This window comes from Spermophilus citellus (assembly GCF_964194105.1).
Source record: "Spermophilus citellus genome assembly, chromosome: 4".
Taxonomy (NCBI): Eukaryota; Metazoa; Chordata; class Mammalia; order Rodentia; family Sciuridae; genus Spermophilus; species Spermophilus citellus.
Genome location: NC_138185.1, coordinates 211,703,605 through 211,723,900, shown reverse-complemented (window position 1 = coordinate 211,723,900; position 20,296 = coordinate 211,703,605). Strand labels below are relative to the sequence as shown.

Below are 20,296 nucleotides of genomic sequence, written 5' to 3'. Positions count from 1 at the left end.
TGGCTACCTCCTCATGCAACCACATACCTATTGGTTTGAGTCAACCTCAGAAGCAGCTGGTACATGCCAAATGTCTCTAGTTTGCCATTTTATTGTCTCCTCAAAGATTAGTATTTTGATTTCTGAAATTTAACATAATTGTGCAAGGACGTAATTTCTAAAACATGTCTTCACGATCATTCTTTTGATGTTATGAATACTGCTATGCCATACTATAAAGATTGGAATTCTGATATAATCTAATCTTTCTTATTCTGCTTATAATGGTGTTAATTTTTTTTAATAAATAATTGTTGACCTGAAAATATACGCTCTTATTTCCAGTTATTTAACTAACGTGCACTCTTATTGTATTGGCAATCGGTTTTCTGTTTTCTGTTACTGTTTCTTACTTATTTTTATTCATGTCATCAGTTGCTTCCACAGTCATCAGTATGGCAGTATTTTACTCCTGCAATAAGACGTATGCATTTATGCTGCACCAGATTGACTCCCTTCAAATGCTGGAGTGAGGGAGGGATTCATTTTCTGGGCAGTTTCTCATTCTCTACACTATGGGAATTTTCACTTGACATTCCTTGTTGTGGAGGTCTGTCCTATGTATTTTATATGCTCTGTAGCATTTTTGGCCCAATTCATTGAGTGCTTGAATAGCAAATCTCCCCTGCCCAGGTGGGACAGTTGAAAAAATGTCTTAGATTTTGACAAATATCCACTTCAGGAACAAAATTACCCAGGTTGAGAACTGCAACAGCTCTGAGATAGTAACTTCTAACTTTGAAAATATAGTTTATTATTTTTATTTGAGAAAGAATTAGGGTTTTGTTTGTTTTTGTATTTTGCTTGGGAATAAATGGCATGCTGTCCTCCTTTCTAGACGCTAGGGGCAGCAGTAAGGAAGAGGGTGCTACTTTCTATAATGGACTCTTTCTATAATGGAGTCTTATTATTGGCCTCCTCCTTGCCCATTTCCTCCTACTGTCCCCAAGCTCTCTAGCTTCCTCTGGAAAGTTTGAATCCCATCTTTACCTCATTCTCCTCTTGGAGCACTCTAGGCTGTGTCCTCTTCCATCTCCATCTATCAACATATCCTCTATTTTATGGTTTCCAGAATTTTCTCACCCATTAATGCGTTTTCTTTCTGTCATATGTGTGACTGTAGGTTTATCCCCACCCCTTTTTCTTTTTTGCTATCATTGTAAGAATATCTCGGGACAGAAATGTGGCAGGCAGATGCTTCTGTCATCTATCTGAAAGAAGCTGCCCAATTTTTAAAAATAGGGAGCCTTGGAGAAAACTTGTGTTTAATTCACTCAGAAATATTTTTAAATGCCAGATTCTGACCTTTACCCACTTTTGCCTTTTCTTTTATAGGGCTCATTATCCTGGGACCCATACAGTTCGAGATGCACAGCTGACTCAGAAGAAGCTTTGGTCTTCTGAAGATTTTAGCACTTTAAACAGTGATGTGGGTGCTGGCTGTTGGGGTCGCATATTAAATCAAAATTATATCAACGGCTACATGACTTCGTAAGTTATTAAAAGCCTTTTAGGGTTTCTGTTACAGCAAATTTAGACAGTAAGTAGAAAAGAAGGATGATGGGCTTTCACAACATAGATTCAGTGATTTTACCATTTGTGTTATTGGCTTCATCTATACCTGTACCTACAACTGATTTACATCTAATCTGTACCTGTTTTTCCATATTTGAATATAGTCTATATTAAGTAAAGTTGTGTTAATTGAGGTATAACATATATAGTAGGATTTATGCAGTTCTGTGATTTTTGATAAGCAACATATATTTTAAATTAACAGTTATAAAATAGATTATATATCATTATCATGACACCATACTCCTAAATACTTAATTGTCTCCAAAGCATAAGGATATTCTTTACGTGATTAGAATGTAATTTTCATGCATATAAGCATTTGAAAATATTTCCAATACCCAGTCTACATTCAGATTTTCTTCACTATTATCTAAAATGTCATTTATCACTTTCTGTTTTCTTAAAGGAAGATCTAATTAAGCACCATGCTTTCCATGTAGAAGCTGTGGCCCTAAAGTCTATCTTAATCTACAGTAGTTGTCTCTTTCACCATTTTTTTTAAATAGTCATCTTTAAAAAAAAAACAGGCCATTTTTTTTTTATAAGACTTTTATAAGTCTAACTGCTTACAGTCTGCATGGTTGATTCCTCATGGGACATCTTAACTTGGGAACTGTTCATTTGCAATACATGCAAGAGGTTCTTAAGGGAGAACACAGCTTTACTTATTCCTAAAGGAAGCATTTCTTAATGCTTTGATGATATTTTAATTATAATTCGATTCAAATTAGCCTTCTAAGACCATGAAAAATAGAACAAGGGCAAACCAACTTATATATTTTTGGTGACATACATTTGCATTTTTTGGATATCTTTTTGAAAAAAATAATGCTTATCATGGCCTGCTTGATATTAAGATAAAACACGTTTATGTCAGAGAATTTAGAAACTGAAGATATATCCAAATCACCTATAATCTAACCATCCAGAAGTAACTGTCCTTAAAAATATTGGTATATATCCTTTTATATTTTATTTACACAAATATATTTTTAATACAAATTTGAGACCTTACTGTGTAATCTGTTAGGTGATATACTTTTCACTTAACATGCCACTATGAATTTCCTTTGATATTTAAGTATATTTCTATTTTATTTTGCATGCCTATGTATATTCTGTTACAGAAAGCAGTATTTCCCAAACTTGCCTTGTTTTTATAAGCACCTGATAAGCACTCCTTTATGGAGTAAAGGAATTTTACTGACTGCTAGGCAGCTGCACATATTTAACCAAAGCAGATGCTAAAAGGAAGGCTCTAGGACTCTGTCCCCTCTATTCAGTGCCACAGGTGATTCTGCAAAATTGGGAAACACCAATGTAGAAAATATACCTCATTGAATATTTCCCTTTTCCCAGAAATGGAAGTTTCTATTCTAATTAATAGCTTTATACAAGCCGAAATGATATTTGTACACATGTATAATCCCAGTGACCTGGGATAGGAGAGCTGAGGCAGGAGGATCTCAAATTCAAGGCCAACCTCAGCAACTTAGTGAGATCCTGTCTCAAAATAGAAAATAAAAAGGGCTAGGAAGGTAGCCTAGTGGCAGAGTGCCTCTGAGTTCAAACCCCAGTACCACAGTGTAAAAAAGAAAAGGAAAATTCAATAAAAAGCTATATGACTACACCACTGTTTAGTAAAAAGCTTGTATATCTCATAAACATTTGTATGTTTTTTATTATGTGTGATTCTCCATTAGAAATGTTTACATGCGTATAACAGTGGATTTTTCAAAATGTTAGTGCATTTAGGCAACTTATAGGTTTTTGGGTGGTCATTTTATTATGGTCATACATATATAATCATGATAAAAAGTTTTTACTTGAGGTTCATAGACATTTACATTTTCTCACAATTTATTTTGCTATTTCTTTTTTATCAAACAAATCCTTTAGCACAATCGCTTGGAATTTGGTGGCCAGTTACTATGAACAGTTGCCGTATGGGCGATGTGGATTGATGACTGCCCAGGAGCCATGGAGTGGACATTATGTGGTAGAATCTCCTATCTGGGTGACAGGTATGGTTTGGTATTTCTCACTACCTAAACACCTAGAGGAGATTATATAAACTGTGTGCTTGTCCATGTCTTAAGTATGTATTTGTGTATTTTTTATAAGACTTTTATAAGACTAACTTCTTACAGTCTGCATGGTTGATTCCTCATGGGACATCTTAACTTGGGAACTGTTTATTTGCAATACACGCAAGAGGTTCTTAAGGGAGAACACAGCTTTACTTATTCCTAAAGGAAGCTTATTCCTAAGTGAGATTAGCCAGTGTTTTATAAGAATAATTTTTGTAATGAGACACTTTCTATATTTCATAGATAATTATTCTAAAACCAGACCCTTAGAAAAAAAGAGTGGGAGAAGAGAAAGAAAGGAAGAGAAAGGAAGGTCGGGGGAGGAGAAGAAGAAGAAGGAGAAGGAGAAGACCCTGTGAGGGAGGGAAAGGGAAGAAGGAAGTGTGGTGGTGAAGACAGAAATAATCACCTGAGTCTAAAATCATGTTATGATAATTGCTAATAAGATGATATGTTTGTTCAGATTCATTCCAATTCAGAGCATCTCAAAGTCTTAAAATTAGTCTAGGAGACAGTTTTTCTTTTTACATAAATTATTTTGATTAGAATAGTATGCTAACAAAATTGAAGGTGATAAATAAAAAAGTTGGTTAAATAACAAGTTGGTTAACAAGGGCTGTATTTATTGAGTCATTAAATGAGTAAGTAAATATGGAATATCATGAGTAAGTAAATATGAAATATCATGGCTTTAGATGGTTCCTTAAATCTACTGGTGGGTTTTATTAAAAGCTCATTTTCAGAAAAAATGCAATCATAATTCTCATAGACAAAAAAAGAGCACATGCTGAAGATTTTATGTTACTCTAATGATATGAAGGAACCAGGCAGATGTTAGAACCAGTTTAAAGGAAAAGTCAACAATTACAAATTTTTATGGAATAAAGGAATTTGAGATGAATTGTATTTTTTTTTTAAAGAGAGAGTGAGAGAGGGGAGAGAGTGAGAGAGAGAGAGAATTTTTAATATTTATTTTTTAGTTCTCGGCGGACACAACATCTTTGTTGGTATGTGGTGCTGAGGATCGAACCCGGGCCGCACGCATGCCAGGCGAGCGTGCTACCACTTGAGCCACATCCCCATCCCGAGATGAATTGTAGATGGAGACAAGTTGAGTTTTTCCAAGCCAGGAGGACATCAATTAAATCTGTCCCACACAGTACACGATTTATATTAGCTCAAAGACAGGGCCCATTCCCACTGAAACAAAGCTTTTTCTACAGTTTCATTCATTAGTCACAAGTAAAGTAGAGATCATGCAGACAAGGGATGGCATGGTTTCACTTTTTCATGAAGGGATATAAGCCTATTAATTATGAATGTAGTTCAAACAAAATGAGAAAGTCCATTTGATTCATATTGAATTTATTTATTTTGGGGGGGTACTGGAGATTGAACTTAGGGGCACTCGACCACGCAGCCACATCCCCAGCCCTATTTTGTATTTTATTAGAGACAAGGTCTCACTGAGTTGCTCAGGGCCTTGTTAAATTGCTGAGGCTGACTTTGAACTTGCAATCCTCTTGCCTCCACCTCCTGAGCCACTGGAATTACAAGTGTGCGCCACCGCACCCAGCTCATATTAAATTTGTTTTTTCCAAACTTTTTTGTAAAAATATTAAACACTTATAACCATTTTGTTTTAAAATCATAGCCACAGTCATAGATAAGATGCTTTCAGAGGAAAAATATGAATTCAAAGTGAACTTGTTTTAATTTTAAACTTGTATTTTGGTGATTTTCTGTTTTAGTTGATGTGCTTTCCTCAGGCAGATCTGTAATTAGGAAATTAATCATGTTGTCATGACATCATTCTAAACTCCTTAACTTGTTCTTTGAAAACTACAGAAAAATTAAGTTGAATTTTCAGACTTAGAAATCTTAGTTGGCAAGCTTCTTACATGTTTAAATTCTTGAACCTACTTAGGAGACTGATATGCCCTTATTAATTTGAGACTGGGTTTTTTTTTTTTTTAAACTGGGGACTTGGAATATTGCTTGCTTAATCCATTTTCAGAACCAGGTTTGGAAGTGATCAGTAAATACATATGTTGTGGAAACAAATTTGTTTGAAACTATACAGTTTTTGAAGTACCTTAATTTTCTTAATGACTGCCCCCTTCTTTTTGTAGTTAGGATGGGTTAAATAGAGATGAACAAAGTTTGGGAGGATTGACTTAACTTTGCTTTTGGGAAAAAAACCCAAACTAATAAATATTCTTGAATTGACAAGTTCTTTTATTTTTACCAGTTGTTCCATGAATCTTCTTGCAGCTACACCATTTAACTGAATTACTCATTTAAAACTTGAAATATTTAAAACTTGGAATGTGGTTTCCTTTAAAATAGAATGTAGCTGGTTAGAATCAATCAGACTCAAATTGGTAGGCAGACTTGTTAAAAGAAGCCTCATCATGACCATTTTCATCTCATTTGTACTTTTTTTCTGCTTTTCTGCAGCTCATACCACTCAGTTTACTCAGCCAGGTTGGTATTACCTGAAGACAGTTGGACATTTAGAGAAAGGAGGAAGCTATGTAGCTCTGACTGACGGCTTTGGTAACCTCACCATCATCGTTGAAACTATGGTAATTTTTCCTTATTGATACTGGATTAACTCACTTTTTTACTTTTGGAAAAATAGGATAATGCAAACCTATACACCCTTAGTTTTTAGTTTTCTGCATGCGTACACATAAACATGTAGACAGATGCCAAGGTCTTAGAGCTTTCGTTTAAAAATTCTAGCCACAAGTGAGTTAAGAAAAGGCAATATAACTCACTGGTCTGTGTAGTTGGTAGTTGGAGCTTGTCTTTCTGGCCATGGGGTTCTGTAAGGTTACCGTCCACCAGTATTTGTTGGGGAGGACTTCAACACCTTCCCTTGCCCTGATATGTAATCTCACAGAGGTTGTGGCTTTTTTCCATTTTCAGTCTCAGGAAAGGTGCTTTTGGGGATATTGAGTCCATTGAGAGAAAGGGGCCTAGATTTCAAATGGCTGTAGTGGGAAGGAGAAAGGTCTGGCCGTGGTGAACAGAGGAATGGAGAAAGCAGGAACTGGAAGTGGGACAAATCCAAGGACTCAGGGACCTGAATGGAAGACAAAGTGGCAAAAGGAGGAAGGGGGAGCAGGGGAAAATGGAAAGTAGAGGTCTTATTAGTGCCAGTTTGGGAGCTTAGGCTTAAGGACATGGATAGAGTGTTGATGTAGTGTATAGTCCACAGGGGTTTGAAGAGGCTTTCAGTCAACCCATGGGAGAACCAGGATCCTATTGAGATAGGCCTTAAAAATATATATGTCTCCTATCGGTTTCTGAATGTCAGCCTACCATGCTTTTAAAAAAATTAGAAAATTTTTTTCAAGTATTATATTGTCAGGTTTCAGCCAGGACAAATAGTAAATATTCCTGGCACTATTGATCTTTTTTATCCCGAAGCTACCAAGTGCTTTGAAATCAAAACAATAAACGTTTCAGCATTTACTGTGGAACAAAAAGGACTTCCCAACAGAAAGATGCAGCTCTCCCTAGATATGGAGCTATTCCCAGAGAGCCAAATGAAAGACACAGGTATCCTCCCTGCCAGAGCTGGCAGCACCCAGTATGCTAACTACAAATGGGGTATAACACATATTTTGAGTCAGCCATATTTTGGGGGCTCCTAACATGAAGTTGGGTGTCTGCATAAACAAAACTGGAAATTCAGTTGCACAGACAGGCAGAAAGTCAGGCTACGATCTTGGGGCATAAGTTGAGACAAACAAAAAAGCAGTATAGTTATCCCTGAGAGGAGAAGGATCTGTAACTAGAAGGGACCCCAAACCAAATTTACACAAGAGTAATAGATTAAACAAATGTTTTTCTCCTGCTAAGCTGAATTTGGAAAGGAGAGGACAAGAAGTGTTTTTTTTTTTTAAACTTTCCTCTTACCCTGGTATGCTATAAGGAAATCCAGGAGAGCAGGCCTTGGCAAGAATTCTTACCTTTTTGCTAGATTTTTTTTTGTCAGTTGTCCCAGGATCTCCTATGCAGGCTCTAGAACCAGTGGGCATCTCATTCTCTTCACCAGAAATTTTGTCTTCATAGCTGAGGAAGTTCTTTTCCTCTGGAACTTGTCAAATGAGGCTCTTACGACCTGCTTCAAGGGAGAAAAGCAGGGGAAAGTCAGAGAGTAACCTTCTGGCTTCTGCTATTTTCTCAAATTGTTTCCCCTAAAATGTTTTGGGACTGAAAAAAATAGCATGGTAGGGTAAGACTGCATGCTCCTGTTGCCCCATGGCCTGGAATTAAAGCGGCAGGAATACTGCTTCTCAGCAAGGTGCCTGACTGAGGGAATTCATTGAAATTCCATATTGGACAATCAGTTTTAGAGACCCAGAAAGTTTGGTATTTCAAAGAGAGGACAACAAAGGAGTATATGGAGCCACGCCAGTGGTGACAGTGTTGCTAGGTCACTGCAGAGGAAAGAGGTAACACAAGGGGAAAGAGAAACCGTGGCAAATTTAACTTGGAAGCACCTATAGAATACAAGGACACTGTGAATTTAGCTGATTCAGAGGCTGCAGTGCAGTCTGGAGTACTAAAAAGTGTTCTAGGTTTCTCACCTTGTGAGGGGGGCGCTAATGTGGGAAGCCATCTTGTGAAGTCACACTGGAGCTTGCTACTGTGAGAAGTAGGTATATCATAGCAAATATTGTTACCCTGTTTAGGCCAACACCTACCATGTGGCCTAGGGTGCACCTGGCAGAACATGACTGAAAAAGGCACAGAATTGTATCCAGGGGGATTCAGGTCATAGGTATGGAGAAAAGTGTAATTTACTTTCCCTTTGGGTCTGGTGGCTCCAACCAGCTGAAGAGGGTTGTGAAATCAAACAGGTGAATGTGATTATATTTAGGGACTATGTCTTAGAAGGCTGTAGTCATGGGTGCTTTAGTGCATGAGATCTGCTGTGTTGATTATTCTGCCTTATGAGTAAAATTCATGACAGGTACTTGAGGTCTAGTTGCCTAGCATAGATGAGCATCTCCCTGGCCCTTGGGGGTCTAATCTGATGATCTAATCTCTTTGGCATAGATACTACCTGACAAAGTTCTAAAATTCTGATAAGAGTTAGACCCCAATCAAGAGAACTTCCTATCTAGAACTCAGCATTAGCTCTGTCCCAGGAATGCATTGATTGTGTCTCTGGACAAAACTCCAATATATAGTACTTCCCATTCCATTCCATCTGACCTTGTACTGGTGAACAAGGAAGTTGAGTATCATTTCAGCCAACAGATTGGCAGGCAATGCAAAAGGAAAGGTTGAATAATCCATACTGCTTCTTCTATGGGGGTGAACATCCCAAGAAGAAATAGTAAAAAGGTTAGTTTAACAAAGGTAGGGAATATCCATTCTTTACCACTGTTTTGACAAGTGGAGATAATTCTTTTCATTTTTTATTAAGAATTTTTGTTTGTTCTTATATAAATGCACTCATATTTTCTTCTTAAATATTATTTTTCCATTTGTTATTCTTCTGTTAGTGTTTTTCTACTTTTTTCTCCCTCTAATAAAGTATCTTTTCTTTATCTCTTTTGCTCTTTCTCCATTAGTTTCTTTCCCCCACTTCTTTCTTTTTTGGCTTTCACTTACTAACTTTGTTCTGTTTTCTCTCTTTTTACCTTTTAAATATTTTAATCTTTCTTTGGCCATTCTATCTCATTTTCTTTTAATGAACTGTATTTTTACCATCAATTAAAAGTATCTAGTAATTTCTGCCCCCACTATTCATGTTGTTGAGATTATTAGCATTGTGCATATGTTCTTGACAGCTGATGTTTGCTTCAATGCTATATCTAGTTTCATTGTCATTTTTGCTGTTATTAATTTTTGACTCCCACCATTTTTGTGATTATTAATGTGTTGTAGATGTTGATGGTATTTACTTTAATTCTATATGTTAATGCCTGCTGTTTTTGCTGTCATTTATTCCCCCCGTGTCTGTGAAGTGCTGATAATCTGGTGTGACACTATCACAGATAGTGATAGTAGATTCTATGCTCTGAGCTGTACCCCAAACCATTTAAGAGAGAGCATACCTTGCTCTGCATACAATAAAACCTCACTCAAACTTCAGCCACACTGTACCCTAAAGAATAGGGGAGATGATAAACCCAAGTGATGACCAGACCCCAGGTAGGAATGACTAGGAGTCTCTCAGATTCCACTGTTACTGTGGTCCGACAGTAACAGCAGAGAGAAATGACACAAAGACTGAGAACACTGTACTGACAAGGGGCTTCAATATAGACTGAAAACATATAGAGTTGACAAGTCTAGGAGCACAGTCACAGAGGGTGTACCTCATGGTCCCTGCTGTATACAACACTGTTTGACTTACTAGAAGGAGCCCAGTTATATTCAGTAATTCAAAGCAGTCATCCCTGAATACTTGACCAAGAGAAGACTGTTTCTGAAAACGACCCCCACATAAAAGTAGAAGGGAAATTCATCCTAACATGCACAAATCATAACTTGGGAATATATGAGACATGAATAAACAAGGTAATATGATGCCTCCTAGGGTTCATAATTCGCTAGAAACTGACTTCAAAGATACTGAACGGATGGAATATAAGATAAAGAATTCAGTTTTCCAAGGAATCTCCATACTGCTTTCCAAATTGGCTGCACCAATTTGCAGTCCCACTAGCAGTGTATAAGTGTACCTTTTTTCCCGCATCCTCGCCAGGACTTGTTGATGTTTGTCTTCATAATGGCTGCCACTCTTACTGGAGTGAGGTGGTATCTTAGAGTAGTTTTAATTTGCATTTCTCTGATTGCTACAGATGATGAGCATTTTTTCGTATATTTGTTGATTGATTGTATATCCTCTTCTGAGAGTGTCTGTTCAGTTCCTAGACCCATTTATTGATTGGATTATTTGGTTTTTTTGTGCTTATCTTTTTGAGCTCTTTACATACCTTAGAAATTAGAGCTCTATCTGATGTTTGAGGGGTAAAAATTTGTTCCCAGGATGTAGGCTCTCTATTCACCTCACATATTATTTCTTTTGCTGAGAAAAAACTTTTTAGTTTGAATCCATCCCATTTGTTGATTCTTGGTTTTAATTCTTGTGCTATCGGCATCTTATTAAGGAAGTTGGGGCCTAGCCTCACGTGATGAAAATTAGGGCCTACTTTTTCTTCTATTATATGCAGAGTCTCTGGTTTAATCCCTAGATCCTTGATCCATTTTGAGTTAACTTTTGTGCATGGTGAGAGATAGGGATTTAATTTCATTTTGTTGCATATGGATTTCCAGTTTTCCCAGGACCACTTGTTGAAGATGCTATCCTTTCTCCAGTGTATGGAACCACTATTTGACCCAGCTATTCCTCTTCTCGGACTATACCCAAAGGACCTAAAAACAGCATATTACAGGGACACAGCCACATCAATGTTTATAGCAGCACAATTCACAATAGCTAAACTGTGGAGCCAACCAGGTGTCCTTCAGTGGACGAATGGATTAAAAACAGTGGCATTTATACACAATGGAATATTACTCAGCAATAAAAAAGAATAAGATCATGGCATTTGCAGGGAAATGGATGACATTAGAGAAGATTATGCTAAGTGAAGTTAGTCAATCCCCAAAAAAAACAAATGCCGAATGTCTTCTCTGATATAAGGGGGTGACCCAAAATGGGGTTGGGAGGGAGATCAAGGGAGGAAGATTACCTCTAGATAAGGAATATGGGTGGGAGGGAAAAGGAGGGAGAAGGGGAATAGCATGGATGGTGAAAGGAGACCCTCATCATTATACAAAATACATGTATGAAGATGTGAATTTGGTGTCAACATACCTTATATATAATCAGAAATATGATAAATTATGATATAATGGTGTAGTAAGAATTGTAATTCAAAAATAAATAAATAAATTTTAAAAATAAATAAATAAAGATAAAGAATTCAGAAAAATGAATATTAAAAAAATAAATGAGTTACAAAAAATACAGAAAAATAACTGTATAGATTTAAGGAAATCATTACAGAATATGAATGAAAAATTCAATCAGTAGATAATGAAAAAGAACCAAAAAAAAATCTGGGATATGAAATACATAATGGATCAAATTAAAAAAATCAGTTGAAAGTCTGATTTTCCACTAATTTTTTTAATCAGTTGAAAGACAGAATCCTAAGAGCTTGAAAACAAATTGGCCAGCTTTGAATATTCAGACATTATTTTAAAAATAAGAAATTATGGTCAGAATATACTAGAACTCTGGGAAAATATTAAGAGATCAAACTTAAGAATCACGCTCATCAAGAATGGAAGAGAAGGCGGAACTGCGACCACCAACAGAACAGGCCCAACGGCCCGCGGAGGGGCAGAGCCACCAACCGTGCCTGCAAGATAGGTGGACCTGCGACCCACCGGCAGAACAGGCCCAGCGGCCTGCGGAGGGGCAGAGCCGCCGCCTGCGCCTGCAAGGTAGGTGGACCTGCTACCGACCAGCAGAACAGGCCCAGTGGCCTGCTGGCATGGTAGGCACATTGCCCCAATTGGAGGAGGGGCAGAGCCTGCGCCTGCGAGGGAGACTTTGCAACTATACAAGAGCAATATAAATATATAGGGGGAAAATTCAATAACACTACAGTTTCACCAAGCAGAAAGAAACGTGAACAGTATGAAAAGACAAGGAAAGAAAGGACCACAAGCAATGCAGGTCAACTCAACGTTAGAAGAGGTAATATCTGCAGCAGATGGAATGTCAGATAAAGAATTCAGGATATACATGCTTCAGATGATCTGGAGTCTCAAGGAAGACATTAGACAGCAAAATCAGACAATGAAAGATCATTTCGGAAATGAATTACATAAACAAATCCAAGAAGCAAAAGATCAACTATACAGGGAGATAGAGGTTATAAAAAACAAACAGAAATCCTAGAAATGCAGGAAGCAATAAACCAACTTAAAAACTCAATTGAGAATACTACCAGCAGAGTAGAACACTTAGAAGATAGAACATCAGACAATGAAGACAAACTATTTCAACTTGAAAAGAACATAGTCAGCTCAGCAAGACTGTTAAGAAACCATGAGCAGAACATCCAACAAATATCGGATAACATAAAGAGACCAAACTTAAGAGTCATTGGGATACAGGAAGGTATAGAGGTCCAAACCAAAGGAATGAACAATCTATTCAATGAAATAATATGAGAAAACTACCCAGACTTGAAGAATGAGAAGAATCCCAAATCCTAGAAGCCTACAGGACGCCGAATGTGCAAAATCATAAGAGATCCACACCTAGACACATTATAATGAAGATGCCCAACATACAGAATAAGGAGAGAATTTTAAAAGCTACAAGAGAAAGGAAGCAGATTACATTTAGGGGGAAACCAATCAGGATAACAGCTGATCTTTCAACACAGACTCTGAAAGCTAGAAGATCCTGGAATAACATATTTCAAACACTGAAAGAAAATGGGTTCCAACCAAGAATTGTGTATCCAGCGAAATTAAGCTTCAGGATGGAAGATGAAATTAAAACCTTCCACGATAAACAAAAGTTAAAAGAATCTGCACCTAGAAAACCATCTCTCCAAAAAATCCTCAGCAAAACATTGCAGGAAGAGGAAATGGAAAATAAAAATGAAAACCAATAGTGGGAGGTAGTACAGTAAAGGGGGGAAAAATAATCAAAGAGGAAAACAAACCATGTTTAGTAAAATAAATAAACAAATATGGCTGGAAGAACAACCCATATCTCAATAATAACCCTAAATGTTAATGGCTTAAACTCACCAATTAAGAGACATAGGCTAGTAGAATGGATCACAAAACATGACCCTACAATATGCTGCCTACAGGAGACGCATTTGATAGGAAAAGACATACATACACTGAAGATGAAAGGTTGGGAAAAATCATATCACTCATATGGACTTCGGAAACAAGCAGGAGTGTCCATACGCATATCAAATAAAATAGATTTCAAGCCAAAGTTAATCAAAAGGGATAAAGAGGGACACTACATACTGCTCAAGGGAACCATACACCAACAAGACATAACAATCATAAATATATATGCCCCAAACAATGGTGCAGCTATGTTCATCAAACAAACTCTTCTCAAGTTCAAGAGTCTAATAGACCACCATACAATAATCATGGGAGACTTCAACACACCTCTCTCACCACTGGACAGATCTTCCAAACAAAAGTTGAATAAGGAAACTATAGAACCCAATAACACAATTAACAACCTAGACTTAATTGACATATATAGAATATACCACCCAACATCAAGCAGTTACACTTTTTTCTCAGCAGCACATGGATCCTTCTCAAAAATAGATCATATATTATGTCACAGGGCAACTCTTAGACAATATAAAGGAGTAGAGATAATACCATGCATCTTATCGGATCATAATGGAATGAAACTGAAAATGAACGATAAAAGAAGGAAGGAAAAATCATGCATCACTTGGAGAATGAACAATAGGTTACTGAATGATAAATGGGTTATAGAAGACATCAAGGAGGAAATTAAAAAATTCTTAGAGATAAATGAAAACACAGACACAGCATATCGGAATCTATGAGACACATTGAAAGCAGTTCTAAGAGGAAAATTCATTGCTTGGAGTTCATTCCTTAAAAAAAGAAAAAACCAACAAATAAATGATCTCACACTTCATCTCAAAATCCTAGAAAAAGAAGAGCAAAACAACAGCAAAAGAAGTAGAAGGCAAGAAATAATTAAAATCAGAGCTGAAATTAATGAAATCAAAACAAAAGAAACTGCTGAGGGCCATTACCAAGTAGGAATGACGCATCGATTTCCTTGCCAGCGTACCCCATGTTAAATTTGCTGTGACCTTGCATGTGTGTTTGAGAAAGATGACCCTACTCAAGGACGAGGGTGGATCCAGGATTAGGGTGTATCCTGCAGTTTGAGGAAGTATAGTATCCCGGTCCTTGGGTTTAGGGTGTTCCCAGTTTAAGACCTTGGGTTTTAGGGAAGTTCGATGTTGAGGATTATTGCTGCTGGAAATAGGGCGTTCCTGCTACCTGAGCTCCCGTTGAGCTCTCGTGAGATTCAGAGAGCATTTTGGGAAAAAAGCCTCGGGTAGTAGGTGAATTGGGTGGCAGCAGAACTGGGATTGCCCCAGAACGTGTGTGGAGGCCGGTGTGAGTTCGGGAATAAAGAATTGCTGTTTGAATCTACAAAGCTGTGTGGTGGCTCGTGATTCTGTGCCCAGCCAAGACTGCGGCAAGAAACAACTGAAAAAATTGACAAAACTAAAAGTTTGTTCTTTGAAAAAATAAATAAGATCGAAAGACCCTTAGCCATGCTAACGAAGAGAAGAAGAGAGAGAACTCAAATTACTAGCATACGGGATGAAAAAGGAAATATCACAACAGGCACTTCAGAAATACAGAAGATAATCAGAAATTATTTTGAATCCTTATACTCCAATAAAATAGAAGATAGTGAAGGCATCAATAAATTTCTTAAGTCATATGATCTGCCCAGATTGAGTCAGGAGGATATAGACAACCTAAACAGACCAATAACAATAGAGGAAATAGAAGAAACCATGAAAAGACTACCAACTAAGAAAAGCCCAGGACCGGATGGGTATACAGCAGAGTTTTACAAAACCTTTAAAGAGGAACTAACACCAATACTTTTCAAGCTATTTCAGGAAATAGAAAAAGAGGGAGAACTTCCAAATTCATTCTACGAGGCCAACATCACCCTGATTCCTAAACCAGACAAAGACACTTCAAAGAAAGAAAACTACAGACCAATATCTCTAATGAACCTAGATGCAAAAATCCTCAATAAAATTCTGGCGAATCGGATACAAAAACATATCAAAAAAATCGTGCACCATGATCAAGTAGGATTCATCCCTGGGATGCAAGGCTGGTTCAATATACGGAAATCAATAAATGTTATTCACCACATCAATAGACTTGAAAATAAGAACCATATGATCATTTTGATAGATGCAGAGAAAGCATTCGACAAAGTACAGCATCCCTTTATGTTCAAAACTCTAGAAAAACTAGGGATAACAGGAACATACCTCAATATTGTAAAAGCAATCTATGCTAAGCCTCAGGCCAGCATCGTTCTGAATGGAGAAAAATTGAAGGCATTCCCTCTAAAATCTGGAACAAGACAGGGATGCCCTCTCTCACCACTTCTGTTCAACATAGTTCTCGAAACACTGGCCAGAGCAATTAGACAGATGAAAGAAATTAAAGGCATAAAAATAGGAAAAGAAGAACTTAAATTATCACTATTTTCAGATGACATGATTCTATACCTAGAAGACCCAAAAGGGTCTACCAAGAAACTATTAGAGCTAATAAATGAATTCAGCAAAGTGGCAGGATATAAAATCAACACGCATAAATCAAAGGCATTCCTGTATATCAGAGACAAATCCTCTGAAATGGAAATGAGGACAACCACTCCATTCACAATATCCTCAAAAAGAATAAAATACTTGGGAATCAACCTAACAAAAGAGGTGAAAGACTTATACAATGAAAACTAAAGAACCCTAAAGAGAGAAATAGAAGATCTTAGAAGATGGAAAAATATACCCTGTTCATGGATAGGCAGAACTAACATCATCAAAATGGCGATATTACCAAAAGTTCTCTATAGGTTTAATGCAATGCCAATCAAAGTCCCAACGGCATTTCTTGTAGAAATAGATAAAGCAATCATGAAATTCACTTGGAAAAGTAAAAGACCCAGAATAGCCAAAACAACTCTAAGCAGGAAGTGTGAATCAGGCGGTATAGCGATACCAGACCTCAAACTATACTACAGAGCAATAGTGACAAAAACAGCATGGTACTGGTACCAAAACAGGCGGGTGGACCAATGGTACAGAATAGAGGACACAGAAACCAATCCACAAAACTACAACTATCTTATATTTGATAAAGGGGCTAAAAGCATGCAATGGAGGAAGGATAGCATCTTCAACAAATGGTGCTGGGAAAACTGGAAATCCATATGCAACAAAATGAAACTGAATCCCTTTCTCTCGCCATGCACAAAAGTTAACTCAAAATGGATCAAGGAACTTGATATCAAATCAGAGACACGGTGTCTGATATAAGAAAAAGTTGGCTACGATCTACATACTGTGGGGTCGGGCTCCATATTCCTCAATAGGACACCCATAGCACAAGAGTTAATAACTAGAATCAACAAATGGGACTTACTCAAACTAAAAAGTTTTTTCTCAGCAAAAGAAACAATAAGAGAGGTAAATAGGGAGCCTACATCCTGGGAACCAATCTTTACTCCTCACACTTCAGATAGAGCCCTAATATCCAGAGTATACAAAGAACTCAAAAAATTAAACAATAAGAAAACGAATAACCCAATCAACAAATGGGTCAAGGACCTGAACAGACACTTCTCAGAGGAGGACATACAATCAATCAACAAGTACATGAAAAAATATTCACCATCTCTAGCAGTCAGAGAAATGCAAGTCAAAACCACCATAGGATACCATCTCACTTCAGTAAGATTGGCAGCCTTTCTGAAGTCAAATAACAACAAGTGCTGGCGAGGATGTGGGGAAAAGGGTACACTTGTACATTGCTGGTGGGACTGCAAATTGGTGCAGGCAATTTGGAAAGCAGTATGGAGATTTCTTGGAAAGCTGGGAATGGAACCACCATTTGACCCAGCTATTCCCCTTCTCAGTCTATTCCCTAAAGACCTTAAAAGAGCATGCTACAGGGACACTGCTACATTGATGTTCACAGCAGCACAATTCACAATAGGAAGACTGTGGAACCAACCTAGATGCCCTTCAATAGACGAATGGATAAAAAATTGTGGCATTTTTACACAATGGAGTATTACTCTGCATTAAAAAATGACAAAATCATAGAAATTGCAGGGAAATGGATGGCATTAGAACAGATTATGCTAAGTGAAGCCAGCCAATCCCTAAAAAACAAATGCCAAATGTTTTCTTTGATATAAGGAGAATAACTAAGAACAGAGTGGGGAGGAAGAGCATGAGAAGGAGATTAACATTAAACAGGGGTGAGAGGCGGGAGGGAAAAGGAAAGAGAAGGGAAATTGCATGGAAATGGAAGGAGACCCTCATGGTTATACAAAATTACATACAAGAGGAAGTGAGGGAAAAGGGGGAAAAACAAGGGGAAGAAATGAATTACAGTAGATGGGGTAGAGAGAGAAGATGGGAGGGGAGGGGATAGGGGATAGTAGAGGATAGGAAAGGCAGCAGAATACAACAGACACTAGTATGGCAATATGTAAATCAGTGGATGTGTAACCGATGTGATGCTGCAATCTGTATACGGGGTAAAAATGGGAGTTCATAACCCACTTGAATCAAAGGGTAAAATATGATATGTCAAGAACTATGTAATGTTGTGAACAACCAACAATAAAAATTAAAGAAAAAAAAAGAATGGAAGAGAAATACAGGCTAATGGCATAGATAATCTTTTCAGTGAAAACAATATCATACATTTTTCTAAACTTTGCGAATGAGATGGACATAGATAAAAGGAGACATTTAGAACCCTGAATAGACAAGTTCAAGAAAGATCCTTTCTATAACACATTATAATTAAAATGCCAACTTATTATACGGATAGAAATTTTAAAAGCCTCTGGAGAGAAATATAAGTTCACATTTAATAGTAAACCAATGAAAATAACATCTCATTTCCTAAAAGAGACCCTAAAATTTAGATAGGCTTGGGAATGACGAATTCATGCCCAGAAATACAAATGCTACAAATGAAACTGCTATATCCAGCAAAGCCATCCTTCAGAATTGAAAATGAAATAAAAATCTTCCAAGTTAAGTATAATCTAAACAAATTTATGACTACTAAACCAGTGCTGCAAAAGATATGTAAAGAAATCTTTTAATAAGAGAAAGATAAATAGCACAGCTCAGGACAGGACAAAAATAGTTAAGCAAATGAGAATTAAGATCAAATTATACATTAGAAATTAATATATCAGAAAATACACATTTTGCTACAATAACACTGAATGTAAATGGTCTCAACTCTTCAATTAAAAGACATAGACTGGCAGGTTGGGTTACAAAACAAGACTCATCTATGTGTTGCCTGCAAGAGATACACCTCTTAGGCAAAGACATCCATAGGCTAAAAGTGAAAGGATTAAAAATAATATTCTATGCAAATAGAGCCTTTTAGAAGCAGGAGTAGCTACTGTTATAACCAACAAGAAATATTTCAATCCAAAATTAATCAAAAGATACAAGCTCACTTCATATTGGTAAAGGGAATAATCCAACAGAAAGGTATAGCAGTAGTAAATATTTGTGCCTCAAACATTAGTAGACCTAATGACATAAACACACCTCAATATAAAAGTTCAGGTAGATCTTAATAAAATAGTACAGGGTGGTTTCAACACACCCATCAATAAGTAGGTCCTCTAGACATAAAATCAGCAAGGATACCTCAAACCTAATAAATACTATAAATCAAACGGAATATTTTATCCCACAATGCTAAATAAACTTTCTTCTCAACTGCTAATGGAACTTTATCCAAAATAGACTGTATTTTAGACCACAAAGCAAGTCTTAGTAAACACAAAAAGATTCATATAATTTCTTTCATCTTATCAAATCATATAGAATGCAATTAGAAAATCAACAATAAGAAAAACTATGGTAGCTATGTAAACATGTGGAGATTTAACACTACTCTTTGAATGGCCATTGAAGACATCAGGGGAGAAATTAAAAAATTCTTAGAACCAAGTGAGTATAGAGAGATAAGATGCCAGAGTCTCTGGGACAGTGTAAAGGTGGTTCTAAGAAACAACTTCATAGCTGTGAAGGCCTACATAAAATAAAGATCCCAAATAAACAATTTAATGATGCATCTCAAGGTCCTGAGAAAATAAGACCAAACTAACTTCAAAACTAGTAGAAGGAAGGAAATAATTAAGATCAGAGCCAAAATTAGTGAAGAGGGAGTTAAAAACCAAGAAGGATCAATATAATGAAGCGTTGGTTCTTTGAAAAGATAACGAGAGTTATAATCACTTTAGCCAAGAAATAGAAGACCCAAATTAATAAATTAAAGATGAAAAAGGAGATATCACCACAGATATCACTGAGATCTAGAGGATCATTATGGACTGTTTTGAAAACTTACATTTCAATAAACTGGAACATCAGAAGAAAAGAATAAATTTCTAGACACATATGACCTACTAAAATTGAATCAAGAGGGTATGGAAACCTAAAGAGGCAAATAGCAATCAATAGGATTGACGTAGAGTTAAAAGCTTTCCAACAAAGAGAGGTCCAAGACTAGATTGATTTTAGCTGGATTCTACAATATCTTTAAAGAAGAACTAAGTCAACACTCCTCAAATTATTCCATGAAATAGAAAGTCCAGAAACACTTCCAAAACCATGTTGTGAAGCCAGTGTCACACTGATACCAAAGCCAGATGACGTATTAGAAACCCAAACTAGAGACCAATATCCCATGTGAGC

At 36.8% G+C, this 20,296-nt stretch overlaps 1 protein-coding gene across 5 annotated transcripts in view; it reads left to right on the top strand.

Moving 5' to 3' along the window:
* The window catches only part of GALC (galactosylceramidase), an 80,788-nt gene that overhangs the window by 39,476 nt on the left and 21,016 nt on the right, over positions 1–20,296 (top strand). For all 5 annotated transcript variants that reach the window (XM_081291048.1, XM_081291052.1, XM_081291050.1 and 2 more), the window contains 3 exons: positions 1,375–1,530; positions 3,517–3,641; positions 6,168–6,295. In XM_081291048.1, the coding sequence (XP_081147174.1) occupies positions 1,375–1,530; positions 3,517–3,641; positions 6,168–6,295 (409 nt within the window). The remainder of the gene's footprint in view (positions 1–1,374; positions 1,531–3,516; positions 3,642–6,167; positions 6,296–20,296) is intronic.